This window comes from Electrona antarctica (assembly GCF_951216825.1).
Source record: "Electrona antarctica genome assembly, chromosome: 2".
NCBI classification, from domain to species: Eukaryota; Metazoa; Chordata; class Actinopteri; order Myctophiformes; family Myctophidae; genus Electrona; species Electrona antarctica.
Genome location: NC_136807.1, coordinates 26,197,037 through 26,208,920, shown reverse-complemented (window position 1 = coordinate 26,208,920; position 11,884 = coordinate 26,197,037). Strand labels below are relative to the sequence as shown.

The following is an 11,884-nucleotide window of genomic DNA, read 5'->3' as shown; positions in this document are numbered from 1 at the left end:
CAGGCCTACAACTTTCGCGTATGCCTCTGCTATTTGCCTTTTAGTTTTTTAACTGCTTTGGCCTTAACCCTCCCTGACCTCCAGTCTCCGTGGCGTCGGCAGTCAACAAGCCTCTGTAACGACGTGTGAACTTCTGGGCATGCCGTGACATTCCAGCGTGCCAGAACAATGGCGTCTTTAGACAGGTGCACACACCCATCACACCACCACCGACACGACACAGGGCCCTTTTCACTCTTTTCTGCTATGCTAAATAAGACCATTAAAGGGCTGCATGCTGCATTCCACAGCTAATGGCTTCTGCGGATGGCACCTGATGCGCGTGATCTTAAAAGCCTATTTCTGGTGATGTGCACAATTTGACTGCTGTGCAGTGTGCACGTTGCACCAAAACAAATGTAGTTACATTATAACTTATAAACCATGCCCCTATTGGATATTATGCTAGTATGCACAGCACATTGTAGCCTCAAATCAAACGTGTTGTTTGTAATTTAACAATTTGCAAATGGGTGTATAGGCCTACCTACAAATTGGAAGCAATAAATTAACATCAATATTGTAGTGTAGGCTATACGTGTTCTCAAAGTGGGGGGTCACCCCCTGGCCACCAACAAAATTGGTATCCTTTATCATCAAAAATCCGTTTAATGTACCAGTGCTACTTACCCTAATATGGCCATTCAAGTTTAGCACAGAGCTGAAGTGAAACATTTTAACAACGTAAATGTAGGCCTATAGGCTACTACGGGGATCCTTGTACCGCGTAATTTCATATGAACCCTATAATAGTGCACAAGTAGCCTGTGACAGCTACTCATTAACGCTTTCGGTGTGCCCTGCAGCCCTGAGGAAATAGACCCGGCATGGACACTGGCTCTTTCTTTCTGCAGTGTTATAATTATCTCCACGGGATTTTTTTAGGGGTCTCGGTTTAACATCGTCATATTGTTGCTGTCAGCTCGGTTAATTTCCCCCGCATCCCGCTGGCAGTCAGTCTGTGGCCTCATATGCGGGACAACACAGCGACCCTTTCATCCACACCGACCCGCATCCCGCAGCGTGGAGAAGTGCAATCTTCTGCGAGTGTGACGAGTTAAGAAGAATGAGGGTCTGTTTCTTGTGCGTTCATAAAAAGCCTATGCATTGGATTGGAGATTTGGTTGGAGCCCCTAAAAAAACGTGTGTGTGCGTATTTTATATATTATTATTATTTTATGAGTTTTACAATATTTTTCCTAACAAATCTTAAATGAATGTTGAATTGTTGATGGTACAGTTTTATTTTAATACCACAAACATGACCTCATTATTGAGGGTGTGGGTGGGTATTATAAACTTTATAAAAATAAATCCGACAGAGGACGCTGTAGCTTCACATTATACGTACCGCTCATTTCCAATATCAGACGTTTTGCACAATCAGATCATAATTTCAGATTGATGAGGAGACGCAAAGTATCTCGCCATTCAGGAAGCGAACTCACGTAAATTCGATGTTCAGGCAGGTTGATTGCATTAGTCACCATTTCACATGTAAATACATGACGGTATACAGGCGTTAAGTGGGCCATTGATCATGCGTAATTACCCATGCGCATTGTAGTGGGGCATTTTGGCACATTTTGGCACCTGTGGTGAATGGTGTTGGTGGGTGTGTCTGGGGGTGGAGTTGTGTGCTCGACTCTCCGTGGTCACTATATGAGGAGACCACCGTTGGCATTTTGTTAAATTACGAAAACCTTCTTCCAGCGTTCACATCGATTCCTGCTGGACCTTTCCTACTGTCTGCTACCTGACCTGTGCGTTCCGTTCTGTGCTGAGCTTTGGAGTTTGTTTGCTACCTACCGACTGTCGAGAAGGACGTCAGTGGATTTGGGAGGAACTACCGTGAAATCTCACTTTTGTTGAAAACGCAAGAGTTTCAAGATGCCTCGGTCATTTCTTGTCAAGAAGTATTATTCTTACAAGAAGCAGAATTACCGCGATTTGGAGAGTCTTGATGGTAAGTTTAACTACACTGGTGTGGATTTGAACGAGTGTGTGATTTTCAGTAATGTTATGTTACCATCTCATATGGTGGTAGGTCTGTTTTGAGTGAATCAATCAATGGCCGAATTCGTTTTTGTCCCTACTTTTTAAACCTAAAACTAGTTGTTAAACTTAAACAAACCCAATGACCCATGAGCCTGAGCCAGACCATATAACATGGCACATCACTTTGTTGTGTTAAAACACGTGGGTTGTTTTAGGGTATAGTTGGGTAAAAAGGCATGACAATGCAATATGCAACAAGGCAATTCAAGCAAAGGAAACCCAATTATACAAGGGGATGCACACTGCACAAAACTAAATAAGTTAGGAGTTACAGTGCAGAAGAGAGGGGGAAAAAAGCCATACGAGGTCTTTGCCTTTCTTGTCCACTGGAACATTTCCTAATTGAATAAGCTTGGCCTGGGTCAGGGCCATGGAAAACACAAGTTTGACTGTAACAAGACCTCCAAGAATGAAAACAAGTTTAAGTGTGTAATGAAATTATGTCCATGTTAAGTGAAGAGCCACCTGACTCCCCTTTCCTTTCTCTTCGCTCTCTTGCAGTTGTCCCAGTGCAGCGCTACCCTCTGGCTGAACTCCACACCCAGGACAACAGCCATGTCCTGACATGCTACCCCACCGCCACCAGCCCCCTCCTCGGCATGGAATCCCTTCCCGGCCTGCTCTTCCCACCCCTGGAGCCAGTCTCCCCCACCACCCTGTCACCCATGGGCCCGGTGGACCTCAGCAGCTGCTCCCCTTTCAGCAGCAGCGCCAGCGAGGAGGAAGAGGAGGACGGAGGGCGCTCCTCTGACCCCCCCAGCCCGGACGCCCTCCAGCAGCACGTCTTTGACTGCCTGCACTGCACTAAGAGCTACAACAGCCCCGTTGCCCTGGCCAACCACCAGCTATCCCACAGCAGCCACCACCACCAGCTCTCCTCCACCCAGGGGGAGCAGACCCTCTCCTCTGTGCCCAGCCAAACGTCACAGCGCCCGGCCTTCCACTGCAAGCACTGCCCCAAGGAGTACACCAGCCTGGGGGCGCTGAAGATGCACATCCGCTCACACACGCTGCCCTGCGTGTGCCTCACCTGTGGGAAGGCCTTCTCCAGGCCCTGGCTGCTCCGAGGACACATCAGAACACACACAGGTAAAAAACAAAACAAAACTGGCAGATGTACAAGCTTGCAGCACGGCACAAAGCGATACACCTTGTTATTTTTGAATAGCCAATGCAAAAATCTAAAACGATGCGGATGCCGCCCTGGTTTGAATGGGTTTTTAAATGCGACATACTAGTTGCCCTGTCTGTGACCTTCCCAGGGCTCTATATTCCTTGTAGTGAGCTTGCGGATCGGCTATTTGTGGTGACTGTAATTCGTCCCAGAATAGGAATGCTGGGGGTTTTATGTGGTCAAAAAATTTGATTATGTGAAGAATGAAGATTAAATTAAATCACAAGGAGACCGACCGTATTGGGTCCATATACTTTATTTTTAGTTAATATAATCAAGCTCTGTTTGCTTGTAGATTGGGGACACAGTGCTGCACAGTTGTTCATTGATATTCATTGATGTTGAAGCGTAAACAAAACATAATGCTCGGCGTGGCATTCTCTTATCACCGCAATGAAAGCAGCCTTTCAGGGGCTTCCAGGCAAAACGGTGGACTAATAGACTTTGAAATTGTGGTGCCAAAGACTACAAGGAAAAAATCAATGCCTTGAGGATAGACTGTTTAGCATAAAGAACCTGTTATGTTGTTACTTTTCTCGAGGCTAATGATTCTCTTGTCTTTTGCTCACCACAGGCGAACGACCATTCTCCTGCCAGCACTGCAACCGGGCGTTTGCCGACCGCTCCAACCTGCGTGCCCACCTGCAGACCCACTCCGAGGTGAAGAAGTACCAGTGTGGCTCGTGCTCTCGGACCTTCAGCCGCATGTCTCTGCTGCACAAGCACAGCAACTCTGGGTGCTGCCCGGCTTCTTCGTAGAGGAAGAACCAGCACAACATTCCCCAAAACAGTGACTTGACTGGCTTTGCTCCACAAGAGCTCATGCATGCTGGGCTGGCTCATCAGCGCTCCCTGTGGCTAGAGCCCGCTGTCCCATTTGGTGGGATAGGCACACTTTGGCTTATGGGGGAGGTGTACCCAGAGGTGCCAGAAAGCTGGGACAGCTCATTCCTCAAAGCCAGGGGATGACTCGATGGAATGGAGTCGTCTTTGTGCCTTAGATTTTTTTTAACCACCTAAAAAAACAAACCCTATATACACTTTGTTGACCGGAGTCCCCCAAGGCTCTATACTAGCCCTCCCCCTGTTTCCCTAACTCTAAATCTCTTCACTGAAAATAGCAGTCTAATATTTAGATCTGCTATTGTCGGCAAATGTTCATCAACCCCAAGAATTCATGTGGTTAAAGAAGCCATACTTACTATTATCATGTTTAGAGAACGAATAGATTTACTTAATTGTATCCATTGCATATAATCTCTGTCAGGTGGAAACCTCATTATGTCCATTGTGTTACTTTTCAGGACTTTTTCAAAAGTAGCAGATCAGCAAGCTCGAAACCTTGCTGATCTGCCACTTTTGATGCTTTTGAGTCACACCGTAGGACATTAATTTACAAAATAAATTACGGAGATAAGAGGTTTCTGCCCGACGGCAACGACATTTTGCATTAGGCTGGTGTGTAAAATGTATGTATGTGGAGCACATTGAGGGCAGCTGGACATGCGGTTAATTCCCCAGGAAGCCCCATCGGTGCCGGCCGGTCCGGGACTGTAGCCATGTTACAGCTGCGTGTGTGTGTGTGTATGGGGGGGATGTCATTCCTTACCATACTCTACATACATGGCATGCATGTATATAAGCAGCTGTGTGTGTGTGGTGTTGAGACAGCTGTCTGCATGGTGTACCGCGGAGGCGGGGCGCTGAGAGACGTGCTAGAGCTGTGACCTCGACGACAGGTGACCCCTTTCCTCTTATTGGCCCCTCCCCTCCTCGTCACCTCTCACCCCTCGTCTCCACACTTTCCTCTCTCCCTCTGACACACACACACACACACCAAGCCAAACAGACTGGAGTCCATTGGGCGGGGGGGGGGGGATTGGACATCAAAAGACCACTAAAGCCCTGACCAAAAATACCACTTGCCTTCACATTGTCCATTTCACTAAACTGAACCAAAGCGGTTTGTTCATAATGTCTATGCAAAATTTTTGAACAGAGTTTTATATAAAGATATTTTAGACGTGTCATGTTTTAAAACAGAGATATTTCTTTACCAAAAATGTGCCTTGTTTTCCTGCCATATGTAAATAAAATTGTGTTTTTTACATATCTGCTTTGTGGCCTAGTCGTGTTTTTGCAAATGTCTGAAGAAAATCAAGTGTCCCAAATGTTGCTCAGCCCACTAGGTGGTACCAAAATAAATGGCAAAATAATAGACTCTTGGTGCAGTGGTAAAATGTATGCCCACCACCGCAGAGGTTGTGGGTTCGAATCTGCAGCGGTGCATTCCAACTGTCGAGTGTCTAAACGAACAATTTGTTCGGGATAGTGAAGCCGGGAGGTTGATAATTGTCACTATGTAATTCCTACTGGCTGGGTGTCAGCAGGGAGTGTTGGGTGGGAGGAGTATGATGAAGGTTCTACGTCCTCCCGGTGGGGCTCCTCACTGGCAAGTGGAGTTTGTAGGATACAACAGTAGTGACAACACATGTGTGGGGAGAAATCAATTGGCATGATGATGACTACATTGCTGAGAAGAAGCTACAGTGCTAACGTTTATTAGTTTTGATATTTAGCACCTGCTTTTAAATGGTATACAGATGTGCGCCTCCTTTTGATCTTTGTGTTTTGCAAATAGCCATTCTTATTTCAACAGCCATTGTAATTTATGAAGTCATGTAGTTTTAAATAAGGTTAATCATAAGTGCAGATAGGTTTGTGTCAGGGGAGTTGAGTGAGGAGCAGGGACACCTGTACGCACCTGCCAAGCTGTCAGCATGCAGCACACACAGACACACACACACACACACATATGGCACACATGTGTTACCACAGGGGGGGGGGGGGGGGGGTTGCAGGTGTTGGGGGCAAAGTAACAACTCATCTTCAACTTTATTGTCATGTTATGTTAATGGACTTATAGGTGTAAAACTGGGTGAAATTATTTTGTCATGTATACAAAGTATTAAGTAAAGGTAGAAAGGTCTGGGTGCTAGACTTGAGGCTTGTGGAATTACCAAGAGTTACAGCCAGGTGTGAGAGGTCAGTATTCCACAAATTACAGAGAAGGCTTGCTCACTGACAAAAGGCTCTTTTTAATTAAATATATTTAATTACAAAAGTCAAAAATGTGACATATAGTGAAAGATGTGACACAGGATCGGCCGTTTGGGTCATCAGGCCATCATCAACACAGTGAATGCAGCCTCTGCAGGTTGCCCATGTTGGCTATAAAAAGTAGGCAGTCAGCCTATTAGAGGTAACCACTAACCAGTGATAGTGGAGCTGATAGGAGGTGCAGAGTGTCATCAATCCTCCCATCATCACTTGTTGTATAGGAAGGAAATAGATATCACACAAATATAACCATACACCACAAGCCATACCATAAACAGACATGGACTCAATTCAACATTGTCACATCACTCTCAGAGAAGAGATAACAATCTTACAAGTCATCTACACAACGTTACAACTCTGCACTCTAGAACAATACAAGTAAAACAGTAATAAGTATATACCAGACTATGACAACAATTATATAGGCCTACTATAACAAAAAAAAAGTCCAGGTGTTACCGAAAACGAGAAAGACAGGTCTTCACTAAGGCCCTCTGGATGTTGAGTCTTCATATTAAAACATTTATTTATTTGCATTCAGCTTGAAGTAATCTCTGTTTAACATTACCCCCTCATACAAGCTCCAATTATTTTGCAGTTTTCAGGAAAGGGGTGGAAATGATTGAGATAGAAAGAAAAGGAAAACAGGTTAATGTGTCAAACATTCCTAATGCGAGTATAGTGAAATATACACAAAGTGCAATGAAGCGAGGCATTTAAAATAGAAAATAGTAACATAGTATAAACAAAAGTATAAAGGAACATAGTATAAAGAACATTAAAAATCACACCTGTGTGAAGTGAGGGGCGCTAATATATTAAAGTCTATAACTCATGTTGATTGGGAAACATTAAATTCTCTTTATTGTTAAAGGCATTTACTGTTTGTGTTAGGGACAAGATGACGTACATTTTCCCTTCATTGTCAATGGCGTTTTTAAAACAAACATAAAATAGCAGCCGATATCAGACGAATACAAGAACGCCCCCAAATCCTGCAACCTCGGAACGGTCACCAGGTATTCTTAACCCTCAGTAAAACTATGCCTAAACCCTAACCTTATTCCTAAATGTAACCTCAGTAAAACTATTTCTAAACCTAACCTTATTCCTAAATGTAGGCCTACTGTAAAACTATGCCTAAACCTAACCTTATTCCTAAATGTAGGCCTACTGTAAAACTATGCCTAAACCTATCCTTATTCCTAAATGTAGGCCTACTGTAAAACTATGCCTAAACCTAACCTTATTCCTATAGGCCTACTGTAAAACTATGCCTAAACCTAACCTTATTCCTAAATGTAGGCCTACTGTAAAACTATGCCTAAACCTAACCTTATTCCTAAATGTAGGCCTACTGTAAAACTATGCCTAAACCTAACCTTATTCCTAAATGTAGGCCTACTGTAAAACTATGCCTAAACCTAACCTTATTCCTAAATGTAGGCCTACTGTAAAACTATGCCTAAACCTAACCTTATTCCTAAACCTAACCTCAGTAAACGGATACAAGAATACAAGAACCGCTGGCGGCGAGTGGTCCGCAAAAGAAACAGGGAGCGAGTGTGTTTTGGGGCGAGCGTTTCGGTTTACCTATAAGACATGTCAGTGTAAACCTGGTAAGTACAGTATAGCAATTCCAGTGCAGCCGCAGTGGAGCGCCCCTGCAGTGGAGCGCCCCTGCAGTGGAGCGCCGCTGCAGTCCCCTGCAGGCCCCTGCAGTCTTCACATACACATAAAAAGTAATCCTGTTTCTGTGTACGTATAAGAAGACAAGAAATTATAGAAAGAGGAGCAAGAGGAGGAGGCGAGACCTCCAAGAAAACAGTGTGAAATTAGCTGAGTGTGGGAATCACACACTGACCCTGTTTCCTGCTGCAAGCAGGGGCTGGCCTCAGCTGGTGTGTGTGTGTGTGTGTCTGTGTGTGTGTGTGTGTGTGTCTGTGTGTGTGTGTGTGTGTGTGTGTGTGTGTGTGTGCGTGCGTGCGTGCGTGCGTGCGTGCGTGCGTGCGTGCGTGCGTGCGTGCGTGCGTGCGTGCGTGCGTGCGTGCGTGCGTGCGTGCGTGTGTGCGTGTGCATGTCTGGAGTCATTAGAACCTTGATAGACCGATAACTGCATGGCCCACCTGCATCAAGAGATCATCAATACTAGGAGCAGTAAAAGCATTATTTACAGAAAAACAGCGGGGAGTCATTTCTTTTGGCAAGCTCGAAGACTTGTCTAGTCCAGTTGCAAATTGCTCAGGTGCTCTTTCATGGTGGTTTTGAAGGAGGGTAGGGAGTCACACACGTTTTGATGACTGGTGGTAGGAACTCCACATTTTGGTGGCATATAGTATAGTATAGTAGAATGAATGTTTGAGCCAAATCTGGGTGGAATGAGATCAGTGGTCCGTGCAGCTCCCTAACTCAGGCTTAAGTCCAGAGTGAGTGAGCCTGCAACGTCTGCACAGAGATTTGCACATATGGCAACAATGTGGCGGTCCCCAACGGTCCCTCTGACCCCCACACACACCGACGCCAGCCATTGTTGCCAGATTTCGCGAGAGAAATAAGCTATACCAACTTACCAAGTCTATATGAAAACAAGCCCAATAGAAGTGACTGCTAGGCCACATGAGCACTTTAAACATGCAGCTCCTATTCAAGGATAGCAGATCTATACAAGCTCACACAATGCGTGTTGTGAGCTTGTAGATCTGCTATTTTCTAAATAATCTTGAAGACAATGTGAAACGTGTGGAATGTTTTTTAAACGTTTTAGCATCACAAATCTGGTACAGGGGTCCCTGGCATAAAATATTCTCACATGGGGGTTTAGGAAACAAGACAAAATAAGCAATTACCAATATATTTACAAGCTACTTTACAGAAAAACAAGCCCAAATTCACTTATAATAAGCGGACATGGCAACAGTGGCCCTCTGCCCCCCACACACACACTGACGCCAGCGTGTCTTAGTGAGGTAACGACGTGTTTCCTCCTATAGCTCTCCTCAGGAACAGTGTTGAGAGGTGTGTGTGTGTGTGTGTGTGTGCGTGCGTGCGTGCGTGCGTGCGTGCGTGCGTGCGTGCGTGCGTGCGTGCGTGCGTGCGTGCGTGTGCGTGCGTGCATGCATGTGTGTGTAAGATGGGAATGGGGGGGTGTACAAAGCTAGGGATCAAGTTGCATGAGTTAGCTCGTGTAATGTAAACAGTACCCCTAAAAGACGCACACACATGTACGCATGCATGCACGCATGCACGCACGCACGCACGCATGCACCCTTGCACGCACGCACGCACGCACGCACGCACGCACGCACGCACGCACGAACACACGCACGCACGCACACACACACACACACACACACACACACACACACACACCCACGCACATGTGTGCACACGCTCATTCACACATGACGAGACAGACACATGCATGCTTGGCCACGCACGCACGCACGCACACACGCACCCACCCACCCACCCACTCACCTACATGACATGCACACACAATGCAGGGCATCACCTAGAATGGGGGATTTTGGGGGGGGCATTTGTCTCCCTGCCACTCCAGGCTGTCTGTTGTAATCCTGCTGTTACACACACACCTGTGCTAGACGGTGAGTCAGACAGAGAGGGAGGGAGAGAGAGAGAGAGAGAGAGAGAGAGAGAGAGAGAGAGAGAGAGGGAGAGGCCAGGGGGTGGTGGTGTCAAGTTTGGTGGGCACACTGAGAGGGCAGCATGGGTCCAGAGGTGCACGGATCATGGAGACAATACATCACTCATATGATTGTTTGCTTATTTACCATGATGGGGCAGATGCATGGATTAAAGCAAAAATAAAATCTCACAACTGAAAATATTATTCCAGGCCCGGGCCGCTGACGTAGCGGGTTCGAGTCCCAAACCGACGACCTTTGCTGCGTGTCACTCCCCATCGCTCTGTCCCAATTCCCAGTCTGTCTACTGTATCAATAAAGGCAGAAAAAGCCCCCAAAATATATATAAAAAACAAACAAACTTTTGTCTGATCTAGTCCTTTAAGAAACAGTGCTAGTATGTGGGGCTCCTTGCATAATGTTTCGCAAACACAAAATATGTAACATTTTGATGTTTTAGCTGTTCTACTGCCAACCAAGTGAAGAAATCACAGATTGAGGCTTTAATCTTTGCTTTTATATGAAATATCTGAGACTATTAACATTATGAAATATGCTTCTGAACATTTTGCTAGTTTGACCACTTCAAATGCTCTAATCTTAAGTTAAAATAATAACCGAAATTCTACAAGCTCTCAATGTGTCACAGATGCATTTTCGGCGCAACATGCTTCCATAGAAGACATGCTGGCTTGTCTTCAGTCAAATGACTGAAACTGAACTTGAATCCATGCAGATGACATGTCCCATGTTTTTGTTCTGTTTGTGCTTTTCAACACTGCCAATGATCTTTGTGCTCGAGTCAACATGAAGACCTGCTGTCTGCTTTTAGATTAATTCTGTACATTTTAAAACAACCTTCAAAAAGAAGTTTTGAAACCTGAATCCTGCCAGCTAGCCAGGGGGGCATATTTGGGGTTGGGGTGGGGGGGGGAGAAGAGTGGGAGGCTCTCTATCATCCTGTAGCCTTGAGGGCCAATGAGATCACTGGAACTGTCACTGCGCTTTTAAACTGTGTGTTTGTGTGTGTGTGTGTGTGTGTGTGTGTGTGTGTGTGTGTGTGTGTGTGTGTGTGTGTGTGTGTGTGTGTGTGTGTGTGTGTGTGTGTGTGTGTGTGTGTGTGTGTGTGTGTGTGTGTGTGTGTGTGTGTTTGTGCGTGTGCACGCGTGTAATATCATATCGGGCCTTGTCAAGAGCGTTTTAATGTTCGCAGCGTCACGCATACGGCCCCCTGACTAATGTGACATTCCTGAGCCATTAGTGACAGACACACAATACGGCTCATCGCGAGACACAGCAGAGATACAGAGGGGGAGACACAGTGGTGGTCTGTCCGTCCGTCTGTCCGCAGAGATACGGAGGGGGAGACACAGTGGTGGTCTGTCCGTCCGTCTGTCCGCTTGTCCCCATGTTGCACATCACGCTGCACGCCAGGGCCCAGGACAGGAAATGTTGTTATGCTGACCTAGTTAACACACAGAAAGGGGATTACCGTTCAATTTAACAACCCCACATGTGTCACTCCTATAAGGCCAGGACGATGGGAAATCTATACTGTATACTGTATACGTTTTCATGTCAAGGAGCGCCAAAATGACACTTACTAGCTCGCGGACCCCCATTTGAAGAGATATGCCAGGGACCTCCATAAGAGAAGATTTTTTACGGCTCTAGCAGTGATTCTAACCTAACCCATTTAATTTCAAGGACACCCAGTTTGATGTGAATGCTGGGCTACGGACGGACCCCCATTTAATGGCATTTCTATCTCTGGGACCCCCAATTTATATTGTAAAATCAATGTTAATTTAACTCTGAGGGCCCTATTATGCGTGTCTTAAGTACC

General features: G+C 45.8%; 1 protein-coding gene across 1 annotated transcript; it reads left to right on the top strand.

Moving 5' to 3' along the window:
• The first annotated feature begins 1,665 nt into the window (after nucleotides 1-1,665).
• Nucleotides 1,666-5,383, top strand: snai1b (snail family zinc finger 1b). Its single transcript, XM_079489592.1, has 3 exons — nucleotides 1,666-2,005; nucleotides 2,599-3,186; nucleotides 3,846-5,383. Exons 1-3 carry the CDS (start codon nucleotides 1,930-1,932, stop codon nucleotides 4,028-4,030), a joined length of 849 nt encoding a protein of 282 aa, XP_079345718.1. The 5' UTR covers nucleotides 1,666-1,929; the 3' UTR covers nucleotides 4,031-5,383.
• The last annotated feature ends 6,501 nt before the right edge of the window (nucleotides 5,384-11,884 follow it).

Excerpts from the sequence above, each read along its gene's own strand:
- snai1b (XM_079489592.1), top strand. The coding sequence starts at position 1,930 with ATGCCTCGGTCATTTCTTGTCAAGAAGTATTATTCTTACAAGAAGCAG. Across the intron at positions 2,006-2,598 it reads CGATTTGGAGAGTCTTGATG|TTGTCCCAGTGCAGCGCTAC; the intron begins GTAAGTTTAACT and ends GCTCTCTTGCAG. Across the intron at positions 3,187-3,845 it reads ACACATCAGAACACACACAG|GCGAACGACCATTCTCCTGC; the intron begins GTAAAAAACAAA and ends TGCTCACCACAG.